This window comes from Hemitrygon akajei, chromosome 9, assembly GCF_048418815.1.
Source record: "Hemitrygon akajei chromosome 9, sHemAka1.3, whole genome shotgun sequence".
Lineage (NCBI taxonomy): Eukaryota > Metazoa > Chordata > Chondrichthyes > Myliobatiformes > Dasyatidae > Hemitrygon > Hemitrygon akajei.
Genome location: NC_133132.1, coordinates 101,651,466 through 101,669,328, shown reverse-complemented (window position 1 = coordinate 101,669,328; position 17,863 = coordinate 101,651,466). Strand labels below are relative to the sequence as shown.

Here is a 17,863-nt window from a genome sequence, read left to right as displayed (position 1 = left end):
AAGGCTGATACATTAGGGGTATATATGAGAATCCTCAATAGACACATGGATGATAAGAAATGGAGGGTCATGGGCTGTGTAGGGGGAAAGGGTCAAGGAGGTTAAAAGGTTGGCACACACCATTTGTTGAAGGGCCAGTACTGTGCTTTACTGTTCTATGTTATAAAGTGTCTGAAATTTTGAAGATTTTCTTATATAGATATCTGTGTTTCATGCTTATCAATTTAACATTAACAAGCAATAACACTTCAAATTTCGGGTAAAGTATCTTAGTGATTCAGTTGTTAAATCATGAGAGTCGCAGTCATGAAAAAATAATAAAAGGAGTTCACAGTAAATCTAGAAATGTTTAAAAGCCTTCCTAATCACTGCTAATAGAAATTGAGTAACATTCATCACCCAGTGGTTTCAGATGACTGTTCTTGTGTTTGGTATTCTTTGGTTGTGCTTTCACAGAATCGGAAAGCTTGACTTACCTAAATTATCCATTCATTCTTCTGGGATTTACTTATTTGGGGCTTTCTGTTTTCTGAACCGAGGATCATATTTGTCTGAGTTGAGTATTGAACTATGTTGAAAATGTAACCATAAATCTAATTCTCTTATTTTCCCTCCCCTGTTCTCTTTCATTCACCTTTTCTGCCACTGTTTCCCATCTGTTTAATTTTATTTTACTCTCTTGCCCTCCCTCCCTGCCCTCCCCTCTCTCTGTCCATCTCTAAAACATTCACTATTTCTCTCACTAATCCTTTCCTTCTCTTTTAATTTCACTGAACCTCTTTTTTTGTACTTGGAACTGAATGCCATCAGTCTGTTAATGATCAGAAGGAGTTCTATCCCTCTTCCCCTCAAAGGCTACTTTTAGAAATCAAATTGTTTACAACAATACTTAGTCCTGAATTTCTAATTGAAACACTGACACTTTCGGAACAAAATCATAATTATTTAATCAGAAATTTGGTTTGGAGGATTAACCAGCTCCAACAATGAAGAGGAACTATTGATCCAAGGTATTCGCAGTATCACTTGCATAATCAGTCCTGCCAGAGTGCTTAAATACATTGCCATTGCAAATGGTACAGCCCTCACTGTTTTTTAAATTAATTTTTTACCCTTTTTAAAAGGGAAAATTATGGTGAAGTTCTCGCAGTTGCATTTTATGGGTTGTGTTTCAACAAGAATGATAGCTACATATGAGGCTCATAATTTTCCATGGGACCATCCCCCAGCCTTAGTCTAACCAATGAAATAGACAAGGCACAGAGCAGGGTAGCATCTCCCAACAGCAAAGCCCTCAGATATTTTATGACTTGGTGGCAGCTAAGCAGAACAAGTCACAAGTTAGTAGCCTACAAAGTACCCAGGACATCTTCAGGGAGCGGTGCCTCAGAAAAGCAGTGTCTATTATTAAGGACCTCCAACACCCAGGGCTTGTCCTTTTCTTACAGTTACCGTCATGTAGGAGGTACAGAAGCCTGAAGGCACATACTCAGCGATTCAGGAATAGCTTCTTCCCCTCTGCCATCTGATTCCTAAAAGTACATTGAACCCTTGAACACTACCTCACTTTTTTAAAAAAATATACAGTATTTCTGTTTTTTGCACTTTTTAAAATCTATTCAATATATGTATACTGTAATTGATTTACTTGTTTATTATTATTATCTTTATTTTATTTTTTTCTCTCTTCTAGATTATATATTGCATCGAACTGCTTCTGCTAAGTTATAAAATTTCACGTCACATACCAGTGATAATAAACCCAATTCTGATCCTGAAGTTAGAAGTTGAGGCTTTGAAGAAGATAATAGGGCAATCATTCTATAGTGTTGAGGAAATATAATTACAAAGAAAAATCAGCAGAACTTGCAATATATTGATTCTGATTTTTTAAATTATGAAGGATTTAGACAGAGAAGGTAGAAATATTTCTACTAGTGATCTGTGTTCATGAATGAATAACGAGGCATATTCAGAGCACCGTTCACAAACAGGAGATTTTACACAGCAAGCAGAAAAACTACTCTACACAAACATATGTGACAATGTGAAATGTCGACTAAAAATAATTATGGTCACTTAAATTAGTTAGAAAGTGGAAGTATAGGAGACTTAAGAGAAAGTTTTGCAGCATTTGGGAAAAGACCAGAGTGTAATGGAACGGATGGTAAGGTGAAAGAACCATGGTGTACAAAGGATGTAGAAAACCTAGTTAAGATGACAAGAAAAGCTTACAAAAGGTTCAATAAACTAGGTACTGTTAAAGCTCTAGAAAATTACAAGGGTGCCAGAAAGGAGCTCAAGAATGAAATTAAGAGAGGGGACCATGAGAAGGCCTTGGTGAGCAGGATTAAGGAAAACCCCAAGGCATTCTACAAGTATGTGGAGAGCAAGAGGATGAACCATGTGAGAATAGGACCAATCAGGAGCAATAGTGGAAACATGTGCATAGAGATGGAGGAAGTAGTGGAGGTACTTAATAAATACTTTGCTTCAGTATTCACCACTGAAAAGGACCTTGGCAATTGTGGGGATGACTTACAGCGGACTGAAACGCTTGAGTATACGGACATTAAGAAAGAGGACGTGCTGGTGCTTTTGAAAGGTATTAAGTTGGATAAGTTGTCAGGACTGGACAGGATGTACCCCAGGCTACTGTGGGATGCGAGGGAGGAGGTTCCTGAGCCTCTGGCAATGATCTTTACATCATCAATAGGGACGGGAGAAGTACAAGAGGATCGGAAGGTTGCAAATGTTGTTCCCTTGTTCAAGAAAGAGAGTAGAGATAACCCAGGAAATTATAGACCAGGGATCCAGTGGGTGGTAAAAGGATAAACCCTTGGTCCACTGGAAATCTTGAAAATCGTTGGCCACAACTTCGAAGCTTCAGCCACAGTAAAGCAGAAATCCTGGCAAACTTAAAACCGGACATCTTGTACAAACAAGAAACTCATAGGCTGAGCAACCAACCCTATGTGCCAGGAAAGCACTTGGCTATTGACACTCCTAGCCAAACTTATGGAAGTGCAATCTTTGATAAAGATAAATCTATAGTAATGAGCACAGCAAACATCCAAGCTGGCTCAATGGAACTTCTGAAAGTTGAAACAAAACACATAAATATCATCTTGGTCTACAAACCCCCTAATGAACCATTCATGTGGCCACCTAACCTAGATCTCCAGGACAAAATGTACCTCATTATTGGTGACTTTAACAGCCATAGCACCAACTGGGGATACGAAGATGACGATGCAAATGGAGAAGAAGTTGTATCATGGGCTCTAAACAACAGCCTTCAGCTACTATACAAGTCAAAGGACACCCCTACCTTCACAAGTGCCAGATGAAGAAAAGGATACACCCTAAACCTTGCCTTTGTTACCTCGACAAGCTCCAACCTCTTCACACGTACAGTCCTCCAACATATACCCAAATCCCAACACCGTCCGGTCCAGGTAGAATCACTTCCAGTTCTGAGACCTGTACCATGAAAGTACCCACCAAGATTTAACCTGAGAAAAGCGAATTGGACATTTTTCGCAGAATCCCTTGATAAACTTATCGATACCATAACACCAGAACCTGATCATTATGATGAATTTGTCTGACTAATCTGGAAAGTAGCACAGCAGAACATGCCTAGAGGCTGCAGAACCAAATATATTCAGGGATTGACTAATGATATCAAGCAAAGTTATGATGAGTATGTCAACTTATATGACCAAGACCTGTTTGGTCAAGACACAATTGAAATGGGAGAGTCAGTTCTGTCCCTAATGAGCCAAGAGAGACAACAGCGTTGGCAGGAACTGATAGAAAACACAGACATGACTGAGAACAGTAAGAAGGCATGGGCAACTGTTCAGAAACTCAAGTCAGACAATAGACCACCACAGAGAATTGCTGCGGTAACATCTGATCAGGTTGCCCACCAACTAATACTAAATGGTTGACCAAATAACAAGGAACGGAGGCAAAAGAAAAAGGAACATCAGGAGATGGAGCCAGCTCTTTCAAACAGGATTAACAACTTCCCACTTCTCACCCTAGAAGAATTAAAGGATGAAGTATCACAGCTACAATCCAACAAAGCTGCTGGCATAGATGGGATTCTTAATGAATTCCTTAAGCATCTTGGACCTAAAGCACTCCACTGGCTTCTGTCCCTTTTTAACTGTTGCCTAAGATCATTAAAAATACCTAAAAAGTGGAGAAGAGCCAAAGTTATTGCTCTTCTAAAACCCAATAAAGACCCCAACATTCCTGAAAATTACAGACTGATTTCCTTGCTCTGCACCCTTTATAAATTCTACGAGAGACTCACACTGAAAAGAATATCCCCCTTAGTCAAAGATCCTCTAACAAGACCAAGCCGGGTTCAGGCCAGGCCGCTCTTGCTGCGGTCAAGTCCTGAACTTAACCCAGTATACTGACGAAGGGTCTCGGCCCGAAACGTCGACAGTGCTTCTCCTTAGATGCTGCCTGGCCTGCTGTGTTCCACCAGCATTTTGTGTGTGTTGCCAGTATATTGAGGATGGCTTTGAAATGCGACAAGTTACAGGGGCAGTATTCATTGACTTTACAGCAGTGTATGACTATTACGGAAGCCTTCTACTGAAATTATCGAAAATGTTAAAGAATGAAACCACAGTCAAAATAACAAGAAGCCTCCTAGAAAATTGCAGATTTTATGTAGAAATGAATGGAATTAAGAGTAGTTGACGTCCACAAAAGAACGGACTACCACAGGGATCAGTCCTGGCACCTCTACTATTTAATGTTTACACAAACAACCAACCAACCTTTCTTAGCACACGCAGGTTTATCTATGCAGACGACCTATGCACAGCAACACAAGCTAACTCCTTCCAAGAAGTTGAAGTATGACTTACAGCAGTCCTCAAAGCAATGAAGTAGTATTATAAAAAAAAGGTCTCTGAACCCAAATTCATCAGAAACTCAAGTGTGTGCATTCCACCTGAGGAATCGAGAAGCAGCTCGGAAACTCAAGATCTTCTGGAGTGGGAAGGAGCTCGAATACCATCCAACTCCAATTTACCTGGGCATGACACTGGATAGGATCCTCTTATTTGCCACCCACATCCAAAAACTACAAGGGAAAGTTGGTTCTTGCAATTCCCTCTTGAAAAAATTAGCAGGAACAAAATGGGGAGCTAATGCTCACACACTTAGATCAACTGCCCTAGCACTCTGCTATGCACCTGCAGAATACTGTGCACCTGTGTGGGGCAGATCAGCCCACGTGAAGAAAATAGATCCATTGCTTAACAAAGCCTGCTGAATAATCACAGGCACTCTGCGCCCCACACCCAGTAAGATCATTTATAGACTTGCAGGCATTGCTCCCCCAGAGATCCAAAGACACACTACAACAAAAATTGAAAAAGATTAACAGAACTCAGATCCATGGCACCCACTACGTCATCATATGCCAGTTTCCAACTGCCTAAAATCGAGGAAAAGCTTTGCTGCAGTGGAGGGACTACCACATAGACATCCCCCAAACATACAGGATTGACCCCTGGCAACAAACAGAAGCCAGAACCCCACCGAACAATACAATGCAAGACCCCACAGAAATGTTGCCAGACTGGGCACTGATAGACAGACGGAAGTGGTGCACTCTTAACGGAGTGAGAGCGGGAGTTTGTAGGACGGGAGACAATACAGTGAAGTGGAGTTTAAAGACAAGCGAATCCTGTGAGTGTGGCGAAAGGGTGCAAAACATTGCACACGTTCTGCGCAACTGCCCACTCTCACCTGATTGAGCTGACACTGACCTGCTCAACATCAACCAAACAACACTAGAGTGGCTGGCTGGCTGGCTGGCTGGTGTGACAAGCTATGAATGAATGAATAGACCAGTGAATCTTACTTCAGTGGTGAGCAAGTTGTTGGAGATGATCCTGAGAGGCAGGATTTGTGAGCATTTGGAGAGCATTTGTTAAGACTCTTGGCAGTGTGGAGGATCAGTGACATCTTGGGGTCCATGTCCATAGGATACCCCAAGCTGCTGAGCAGGTTGACAGTGCTGTTAAGAAGTCATATGGTGTGATGACCTTCATCAACCGTGGGATTGCGTTCAAGAGCCGTGAGGTAATGTTAAAGCAATATAAGACGTTGGTCAGATCCCACTTGGAGTACTGTGTTCATTTCTAGTCACCTCACTACAGGAAGGATGTGGATACTGTGGAGAGAGTGCAGAGGAGATTTACAAGGATGTTGCCTGGATTGGAGAATGTGCCTTATGAGAATAGGTTGAGTGAACTTGGTCTTTTCTCCTTGGAGTGACAAAAGATGAGAGGCGACTTGCTAGAGTTGTATAAGATAATGAGAGGCATTAACCGTGGTGATAGCCAGAGGGTGTTTTCCAAGGGCTGAAATGGCTATCACAAGGCGGCATAGTTTTAAGGTTCTTGGAAGTAGGTACAACAGGGATGTGAGGGGTACGTTTTGCACACAGACAGTGGTAGGTCCATGGAATGCATTGCAATACAATAGGGTCTTTGAAAAGACTCTTAGATAGATGCATGGAGCTTAGAAAAATAGAGGGCTATGTGGTAGGGAAATTCTAGGCAGTTTCTCGAGTAGATTGCATGGTTGACACAACATTGTGGGCCGAAGGGCCTGTATCGTGCTGTAGATTTCTATCTTCTGTGTTCAAATTGGACCCGGTCATTTTGTAAGCAAGTATGGGCATGATAAACTCAAGGGCCTTCATCTGTAATGTATTCCACCCTATATATTGACATCCCATTTCTTCTGTTCTGATGTGGTTAGTCATATATAAGAAACATCTTCACATTTTTGCAGGACATTTTCACACCAGGGATAAGAGTTCTCATGACTATATGTTATATATGCAGTACAAAGCAGATTGGCATTTTCTCAATAAAAGTTGAGTTCACCACTTTATATGGCTGTCATGTTTAAATTGGTGGACACTCTGCCCAGTATTAACATTTGAGTAGTTTGGATTTTGCAAGATCTAAGTTGGAGGAGAGTGCACTAACTCATAACTCCATTATGTGCCAGCAACTTTGTAGATATCTGCTTTAACTGCAGTAGGGGCTAGAGCAGATTTCACCATCATTTCTTTGACTCTGCTTCCAGGAGTTTTGTCAAAGGTTTGCAGATCCTTATAGTGAGGAGTGGGAAATATGGTTGATAGGCTTTATATGTCACATGTACATCGAGACATACAGTGAAATGCATCATTTGTGTCATGTCAAATCAGCAAAGATTTTGCTAGGCATCCTACAAGTATCGCTACATTTCTGGCACCAATTTAGCATGCCCACGTCTCGCTAACCTTAACTGTATGTTATGGAATGTGGGAGGAAACTGGAGCACCAGAGGAAATCCACGCCGTCGTGAGGATAACACACAAGCTCCTTACAGACAGTGGCAGGAGTTGAACCCTGATCTTACAGCTGGCTGCTATAATGCATTGCACTAGTCACTGTGCTACCATGCCGTGAGTGAGTGCATTAACTACAGCTTGCTCGAGCCTAGCTGGCTCACGTTGTGTGAGGGGGTTACAATTTTTCAGATGGTAAGCATATTTAGTTCCATCATGCTTGTGCTAAAAATATATTTCTGAAACAGCTGTGGTATCTTGTGTTATTCACATGTCACATATGGCAACCCTAACCTCCCCCTTCCCCAACACCCAACATCCCACTTGGCTCATGTCAATGAGAGTACAGAAGTGTAAGTTATAAATGAGGTCGAAGCTCATTCATTAATTGAACATATGTTTTAGATCAATGGGAGAGAGTAAATAGCCCAACACATTCAGATCTCTACTTCTGACACTCAGTTATTTTCAACTCTGGTATTCGTAGAAAGTCAATGAAGAATGATGAATAGCTATATTCTGTACACCTGGATTTATTTTGCATTATTCAAAGGATTAAGTCTGGTGCTACATGAATACCCCCCAGTATGTTCAGTCCAGCCAGCTGCATCTCTACATGTTCTGAGGTCTGCTTTAATCATAAGAAACAAGGTCATCCCTTTTGGACAGCAATGTCATTTGTATTTTGTGTTTCATTATTGTAATTCTAATTCTTTGTCTCTGACACTGTGTGGAAGGAAGGGGAGGTTGTTTTCTACTCAAGGTTATTGTACCCTTATCTAACAAACCAACTATCCTTTGTGTGACAGAGGCTGCTCTGAACTGTATAGGATACCGATGGTTGAATACAAAGTGGACAATGAAGGCACACCTTGTGAGTTCAAGACCCCCTTCAGAAGAAACACCACATGGCATCGAGTAGCCACACCTGCAGGGCAACCAGTCTCCAGGTCCTCCCCCATACAAGGAGCAGCTGACAGACTCCAATCTCAGCAAATGTTGCAGCAGATCCACACAGCTATCCCTCGCAGTACTTCCTTTGACAGAAAGCTGCCAGATGGCATGAGGTAGTATTCTTAATTTTTATTGTACTGCTGGAATTTTGCCTCTCTAGGACCACAGCCAACACGAAGGGCTGCAAATAAAGCTCTCTTGCTAATTGCATGCGATACTGAATGGTGCACAAAGCTTTGGGGGTGAATTTAATACAGAAACCCCACTATGCTCCAACCAAAATGAGTGTGGTCTGAAGGAGAGACAGCTGTGAATTGTCTAACAGCAGACTAGCTTTAGGGGGGAGCAAAGGTAAATCTTGACAGCAGTTGCACCGATGATTTATTTAGCTATTTGTATTCCATTGAAGAATTTAAAGTGTTCTCAGATGTTTTCTGTATTCATTTATGAATGTGCTTGTAAGTGAACTTGCAAGGGTAAATATTTATCTCAGTAGAATGATGTTCATATCTCTCTAAGGCCACTGTTTGTCAGAAGAGACAAATATATTTAAAAATACCAGCACCAATCCAGATGTACTACTTGTAGTTTGGGCCAAGGGAGAGAGAGAATACAAACTTTGCAATGATTTACCCTCTGATCAATGTTGCAACCCCTTGATTTTCCATCTGACACACTTGTTTGCAGAGTCAGATATAACTGTTAGAAGGCAAGGCAGAGGATGTCTCTTTCCTTTGGAATCGACATTGCTTTTGACCACTGGCACTGGAGGGAAATATTTGTGTGAGAATAGTTCCCATTTACTACAAACAGCATTCAGAATTACAGTCATTAGAATTTGGGACACTGTTGAAGGCAGAAAATAAAGGACTTGCACTTATGTAGTGTCCCATCACTTTTCAAAGTTCAAAGTAAAATTATTATCAAAAGGTGTATATGTCATCATATACTACTCTGAGGTTCATTTTCTTGCAGGCACTCACAGTAAAACAAAGAAATACAGTAGAACCATTGAAAAAACACACAGACTGGCAATCAACCGATGTGGAAAAGAAGACAATCTGTGCAAATACCAAAACAAAAGATGGACGGTTGGATGAATAAATAGATAGATAGATAGACAGACTGACAAAAATGCTGAGAACTTGAGTTTTAGAGCCCTTGAAAGTGAGTCTATAGGTTGTGTGAGTGAAGTTATCCCCTCTGGTTCAAGAGCCTGATGAAAACAAGCAGCCAATTTGTACACAAAAACATCCAATAATCAGCTGGGCAATATGGAGGGCCAGCATTTTGGGGGATGTGAATAAAAGCTATGTATTGTTGGATCCCAATAGCAAATTTACAATGAAATGTCTGCTGTTGAATGTAAACAAAAACTCTCCCCAAGATGATTCATAAATGGATATTATGGATGTTGACTCTGCCAGGAAAGAGAAATTCAAGTTGAGCAGGGTCTACTGAGGAGGAATTAAAATTGGTTTATTGTTGTTGCATGTTCCAAGGTACAGTGAAAAGCTTGTCTTGCATTCTGTCCATGCAGTTTGATTCATGCACAGGCATTCAGGTAGCACAAAGTAAAGCAATAACAGAATGCAGGTTAGTGTAACAGCTACAGAGAAAGGCATATCAGCCTGCTGCTGAATTTGTTAAAGTTTGTTAATATATTGGTATTGGTTTATTATTGTCACATTTACTAAGATACTCTAAAAAGTTTGTCTTGCATGCTTTTCATACAGATCAAATCATTACACGTATATTGAGCTAGAACAAAGTAAAACAGTGACAATGCAGAACAAAGTGGAAGAGCTACAGGAGAAGTGCAGTGCAGGTAGACAAAATGTGAGATCATAATGAAACAGACTGTCAGGAGTGTGTCTTATTGTTCGAGGGAACCATTCAATAGCCTTATAACAGTGGAGTAGAAGCTGTCCTTGAGCCTGGTTCTACCATTTTTCAGGCATTTGTATCTTCCTCCTGATGGGAGAGGGGAGAAAGAGAACGTTCAGGGTGGGTGGGATCTTTCATTAAGTTGCTTTACTTAGGGAGCAAGAAGTCCAATGTACCTTACATCTTTGGAAAGCTATCCAATTATTTTTCCCTCTCTTCTCTCTAGCTTCTTGACTGGGGTAGCATAACCAAACTTTCTGGCACCTATCCATGTTCACACCAATTCTCAACAGGATCTGCACAGAGTGCGAGCATTGAAACTTTGCAGGCTGCATTTTCAGCCTGTGAAACTCCTGCCCGCCCTGTTGTTACTTCATATTCCCTCCAGTTTAAATGCAAGGTAATCTGCATTGATACTGTGGTGCAGTGTGCGGGAAGCAGTGAGAATTCACTGTTTTGCCCTCTGGTCCCATTGCAGTCCTTCTGCCTTTGAGCAGCCTTTAGCAACTGTTTCACAAGGGGCATTGCCTGCTTAATTAACTTTAAAAAGTGCATACACTGCAATGTGTGGGTCTTGAAATAAATGTAAAGAAGAAATCCATTAACATTCATTCCAGTATTTATCCAATCCTTATACTAACAAAATTGGATCACATTGACATAAACCCAGAATAAACTTGTCATCAAATGAATAGGATGCAGAAATCAAAATGGAGATCTTAAATTGCAATTTAAATTGATGACTTTTATTGATTGAGCTAGCTTGTAAAGCAATGCAGTTAATTTCCAATTGATTGATTTCTTTTCATTCTGTCCTGTTTGCTCTGCACCACTTCCCCTACCTAACCAGCCCTTGAGCTATTCATGTTAATTATTCCCTTTGGACTGTTAGAGATGTGAACCCTGTGGACAGCAGTGATGCTGGCAGAGATGGAGAATGCAATTAAAAGCTATTCAGCCTGCTTTCCCTCCTCCCCCCCCCAAAAAAAATAAAGTAGACATCTACAGTTGGAATATAACACTTAGTTCCCAGTGTGAAATTCTTAATCTTATTTTTAGATAAGAAATAAACCGAAAACAAAATTATAAACTCAAGAGATTCTGCAGATGCTGGAAATCCAGAGAAACACACACAAAATGCTGCTGTAGCTCAGCAAGTCAAGCAGCTTCTATGGAAAGGAATAAACAATCGATGTTTCGAGCTGAGACCCTTCATCAGGACTGAGTTTAGCCAGCATTTTGTATGTGTTACTCTAATAAAATTATAATCTTGCACACATAACTCATAAGGAGTTAAATGCAAAGGATTAAAATTCTCTTGTCAAAACAAGCTGTGTCATATTTCCAAAATATGGTTGAGTAGCTTATTTTGGAAATCGACTGCCTACAATCTGTCAAAAAATGTGTGTAGTGGTGAAATAAGAGAAACACTAAATCCTTTCTCCCACACTAGTTTGGCGAATGACCTAATGAAATCCATTGCCGTTAAACTGCAGACTGACTGCATATTTTAGCTCAGCTGCAGAGAATAAATATCAGATCTGTCATTTGACCTGACCTGGATGTAGGGTTGAGCTGACAGGTTTGCGATATATTGCATTGTTTATTCTATTTAACAAAGTAGATATATTCTTTGCATTTATTAAACCCATGTGAAGGCACAATAAAATAGTTTAATACATAGGAAAATTAAATGAATAGTGTTAATTATTTTCAATGGGGTCCAGTAAGTTGTTAATAATATTATTGCAATTGTAAATCAGAAGGAAATGTAACAAAGTGTAGGAACAATTGCTAAAATTCTGCCATGAGGAAGGAATATAAATAATTTATAAAAATGACTTCAGAGTCAAAATCAATCTTGGGAATTGTTTGGGAAGTGATAAAATAAACCACAGCATTAAGCAGAACAATAGAATGCAAAGAAATGCAGATTATTGAAAGAGAAATGTGTGGAAATATTTAAATTTGGGTTTTACAGATCTAAGCTTTACCTCTGCTAAGCATTGATTTCACAAAACAAGTGAGGAAGCAATTTAACAATTAAGACTGGATCCGAATGATTGCTATAAATGGTGGACAACATGTAAGCTTTATCAACAATCTTGTGAAATAGCCATTAGAAAAGACCACGCAAACGCCATTAACCGCGCAGCAAGTTGACTTTTGATTCATATGGATGGTGAGGAAAGGCAGGGAGCAATAGTGTAACAGTTGAGGAAATTTTAGTGAAATGCTACCAGATTGGAAGCGATGCTTTAAGCCATGCTGTGAAGATACAGAGTGATGTAATGTGATCAGCTTTAAGAATGAGCCAGGACTAAACATTGGTTAGAGCACTGGAGAAAATTTGGATACCTTCTTTTTGGATGGGCTGCACGGTTAGAATAACACTATTACAGTGCCAGCGGCCCAGATTCAATTTTGCCACCGTCTGCAAAGAGTTTGTATGTTTTCCCTGTGATCATGAGGGTTTCCTCGGGGTGCTTCAGTTTCCACTCACGTTCCAAAGCTGTATGGGTGAGTGGGTTAATTGGTAACATGGGTGTTATCAGGCAGTACAGGCTCGTTGGGCTGACACTATGCTGTATCTCTAAATAAATAAATAAATAAAATGTGGCAGCATAGTGTTGGCGTTTAGGATTCGTGCAGATAGTACTTGATGGCTGATACAGGTTTAGTGAGCCAAAGGGCCTACTTCTTTTTGTCTATTGGAAAGGGAAGATGGTGATTTGAATTTCAAACAAAGAAGCACTAATGAAGTGCCTGTCAATCTTATGTGCTCAAGGTTCTGTTGTAGGTCTTGATCCCAAAATTACAGATTTTGAGGCAACAATGTTGGCAGTTCTGGTCCATCAAAAAAATCAGTGCAGTATGATCACTGGTGACAAGACAACCAAAATAAGGGTACAGCAAGTGTTAGCTACTGAGCCAAGTGCCAAGCCATAGGGATCCATGCAACACATCATAGAGATCAGGATCCAGGTGAGGGGGCTCATATCTATTGGCCAAGAGAATATGAAGATGAACTGCAATGTAGAACTGATGAAGACACTGTTAGAGGTACTCTTGTGATACAGGGTTTTCACTATCTCCTCATCATGACATCCACACCTATCTACAACCACACTCTCACCCCACTGAGATATCAGAGCCTGTCAATTCCTCCAAGATATCCACACTCTTCTACCACACGTTCAGCTATCTGCACCCTTCAAGCCTTTGCTTCAATATCTGCCCCTTCTGCTCCTGTCAACATATCCGGCTTTTACTCCACTGAGATACTCCCATTCTCCCAGTCTCATTATCATCCTGAATTGAACTAAAGGTATCAAAGAATTGAAAGTTGTTGTTAATGCTGAGCTGGATGAGTTGGAGTTAATCATCCAATGTGCTTTGTCCTTTTTTTGTTGTTTGTGGAGTTGTTATCTTTCAAGCCCCGGGAGAGTACTCTGTTCCTTTCCTGGTGCTTGCCTTGATGGTAGTATAGTGTACAATACATTGTAGCCACAGTACAGAGAACACTGAAACAAACTTAGACACAGATGTCTAAGAAGGCAGTGGATGTCATTTACTTAGATTTTCAGAAGGCACATGAGGCTGCTTAATGAGATAAAATCCTATGATGTTACAGGAAGTATACTGACATGGACAGAGGAATAGCTGGCCGCAGGAGGCGGTGAGTGGAGGGTGGGGGGGAATGGGGGCCTTTTCTGGTTGGCTGCTAGTAACTAGTGGTGTGCTTCAAGGGGTCATATTGAGACCACTACTTTTCACATTGTTTGTCAGTGATTTATATAGTGGAATTGATGGTTTTGTGGCAAAGTTGGTGTATGATACGAAGATACTTGAATGGGTAGGTAGTGCTGAGGAAGCAATGTGATTGCAGGGGGACTTGGACAAATTGGAAGAATGGCAAAAATGTGGCAGTGTTGGGAAATGTATGATAATGCATTTTGGTAAAAAGAATAATAGTGCAACGTGAAAAAAACTCAAACATCAGAGGTGCAAAGGGACTTAGAAGTCTTCATGCCAGACTCCCGGAAGGTTAATTCACAGGTTGAGTCTGTGGTAAAGAAGGCAAATGCAATGTTGGCATTTATTTTGAGGGGAATAGAATATAAAAACAAAAAGATCATGCTGAAGCTTTGTAAGACACTAGTAAGGCCACACTTGGAGTATTCGCAACAATTTTGGGCCCCATATCTCAGAAAGAATGTATTATCATGGAGAGAGTCCAGAGAGGTTCTTCATTCTGGGAATGAAGAGGTTAACATGTGAGGAATGTTTGACAGCTTTGGGCCTGTACTCAGTGGAATTTAGAAGAATGTGGGGGGGGGGTCTCATTGAAACCTACTGAATGTTGAAAGGACTAGATAAGGTGGACGTGGAGAGGATGTTCCCTCTGGTCGGGGTATCCAGATCTAAAGGGCACAACCTCAAAATTGAGGGGAGACCTTTTAGAACAGAACTAAGGAGGAATTCTTTTTAGCCAAAGACTGGTGAATCTGTGGACTACTCTGCCACAGACTGCAGTGGAGACCAAGTATGTGAGTATGTTTAAAGTCGAAGTTGATAGATTCCTGATTGATCGGGGCATCAAAAGATATGGTGAAAGGTCAGGTGTGTGGAGTTGAATAGAATCCAGGATCAGCCATGATGAAATGGCGGAGTGGACCTGATGGGCTGAATGGCCTAATTCTGCTCCTATGTCTTGTGGTCTTATGTGAAGTGACAGGGCGATGTAAAACTGTGTCTAAATAAAGACGAGTTTCTCCAGGTGCTGAAAATCCAGAGCAAAACACACAAAATCTTAGAGGAACTCAGCAGGTCCTGAAGGAGGATCTTGGCCCGAAACATCGACTGCTTATTCAGTTCCATAGGTGCATCAAGAAGGCAGGTGTATGGGGTTGAATGGGATTGGGATCAGCTATGATGGAATGGTGGAGCAGACTTGATGGGCTGAATAGCCTGGTTCTGTTCCTATGTTTTATGGTATGACCTGCTGAATTCCTCTAAAATTTTGTGTGTTGATCTAAATAAAGACTTCAAATGTAAATCATCATAGCCTGTATTTGAATCCAATACTTCACCAACAGGACTTTAAGAATTGGTTTTATTTGAAATTATATGAAAGTGGAATTTTGTTTTGTGATGTTTCCTAAACCTATGCTTTTCTCCATCTTGGTGAAAATCAAACAGTTCCTCTATTAGCCAGCTACTCATTAGCAGTCGTCCACGTAGGACTGCCCATTAATTTTGCTTCCCCTGAGCTTTCCACTCTGGAGATTGGAGCAGATAATTTAGACTAACACTCCAGTTTACAATACTGTTTGAGTGATGCATACTGAGTTGCTGCTTTCCTGATGAACTGAGGCTCTGTCTATTCCTGCAGGTGTAAAAGATCCTGTCTGAAGGAAAAGCGTTAGAGTCTCCTAGTGCCCAAGCACGAAACAGAAAGGGCAAATTCAAGATTCGAGATTGTTTATTGTCATTCTTCAGTTCACAAGTGTAAAGAAGAACAAAATGATTGTTAGTTAGGATCAGATACAGTATAAAAACACAGTAAATATGAATATAAAATCAATCTTATAAAACAATGTATAAGTAACAGTTCAGCGTGACTATATATACAGCAAATTATCTTGTAAGTATGTACAGTGCCTATAAAAAATATTCATCTCCCCTTGGAAGTTTTTATGTTTTATTGTTTTACAACATTGAATCACAGTGGATTTAATTTGTCTTTTTGACACTGATCAACAGAAAAGTCCATCAAAGTGAAAATAGATCTCTACAAAGTGATTGAAATTAATTACAAATATAAAATACAAAATAATTGATTGCATTAGGATTCACCCCGTTTAAGTCAGTATTTAGTAGATGCACATTTGGCAGCAATTACCGCCTTGAGTCTGTGTGGATGGATCTCAGCTTTGCACAACTAGACACTGCAATTTTTCTTTACAAAACTGTTCAAGTTTTGTCAGATCGCATGAGGATTGTGCATGAACAGCATATTTCAAGTCCAGCCACAAAATCTCAATTAGATTGAGGTCTGAACTCTGACTTGGCCACTCCATAACATAAACTTTGGTGTTTCTAAGCCATTTCTGTGTAGCTTTGGCTTTATGCTTGGGGTCATTGTCTTGCTGGAAAACAAATGTTCTCCAAAGTCACAGTTCTCTTGCAAACTGCATCAGAATTTCCCTGTATTCATTTTACCATCTACCTTCACAAGCCTTCCAGGGCCTGCTGCAGTGAAGTGTCCCCACAGTATGATGCAGCCACCACCGTACTTCACAGTAGCAATAGTGTGTTTTTGATGATGTGTGGCCAAACATAGTGTTTAGTCTGATGGCCAAAAAGCTTAATTTTGGTTTCATCAAACCATAGAAACATCTTCCTTCTGACTCCAGAGTCTCCCACATGCCTTCTGGCAAACTCTAGCTGAGATTTCATGTGAGTTTTTTTAACAGTGGCTTTCTGTTTGCCACTTCCCACTTTCCAGTGGTGAAGCACCCTGGTAATAGCTGTTATATGCGCACTCTCTCCCATCTCAGCTACTGAAGCTTGTAACTGCTCCAGAGTTACCATAGATCTCTTGGTAGCCTCCCTCTCTAGTCCCTTTCTTGCACAGTCACTCAGTTTTTGATGACAGTTTGCTCTAGACAGCTTTAAAGCTGTGCCATATTCTTTCCATTTCTTAATGATTGACTTAACTGTACTCCAAAGGATATTCAATACTTGGAAATTTTCTTGTATCCATCTCCTGACTTGTGCTTTTCAATAACCTTTTCACGGAATTTCTTGGGGTGTTCTTTTGTCTTCATGGTGTAATTTTTGCCAGGATACTGACTCACCAGCAGCTGAACCTTCCAGATACAGGTGTATTTTTACTACAATCAATTGAAACACCCTGACTGCACATAGTAATCTCCACTTAATAAATTATGTCACTTCGAAAACCAATTGGCTGCACCAGTGATGATTTGGTGTGTCATATTAAAGGGGGTGAATACTTATGCAATCAATTATTTTGTGATTTATATTTGTAATTAACTGAGGTCACTTTGTAGAGGTCTGTTTTCATTTTGACATGAAAGAGTCTTTTTCTGTTGATCAGTGTCAAAAAAAGCCAAATTATATCCACTGTGATTCAATGTTGAAAAGCAATAAAACTTGAAAACTATACTTGTAAGTACGTAATGTTAGGCGCAGGAAAATCTGAACATAATGTGACTCTGACAGGAAATGATAAAGTAACATGATAAATGGACTGTAGCCCTTCATTGCAAACAAGATGAATTATAAGAGGAAGGAAGTTTTGTGACAATAGTATTGGGCTTTTTTGAGGTTACATCTGGAATATTTGTCTTGAGGCAGGATATATTTGTCCTGGTGCTGGCATGGGTGGCAAGGTATTATAGCATAATACCTTGCAGTGCAAGCAATTACAATTCATTTTCCTCTGCCACCTCTAAGGAGTTTGTGTGTCCTCCCGATGTCTGGTTTCCTCTTACATTCCAAAGATTGATATTAGGGTTAATAATTTGCAGACTTGCTGCCAGCATATCTTCAGACTGTGTTGGCCATTGACACAAATAATGCATTTCACTCTATCCTTCTATGTACATA

General features: G+C 40.3%; 1 protein-coding gene across 3 annotated transcripts in view; it reads left to right on the top strand.

The window, feature by feature from the left end:
- The window catches only part of sipa1l2 (signal induced proliferation associated 1 like 2), a 511,308-nt gene that overhangs the window by 398,714 nt on the left and 94,731 nt on the right, over positions 1-17,863 (top strand). For all 3 annotated transcript variants that reach the window (XM_073056679.1, XM_073056680.1, XM_073056678.1), the window contains one exon: positions 8,194-8,451. In XM_073056679.1, the coding sequence (XP_072912780.1) occupies positions 8,194-8,451 (258 nt within the window). The remainder of the gene's footprint in view (positions 1-8,193; positions 8,452-17,863) is intronic.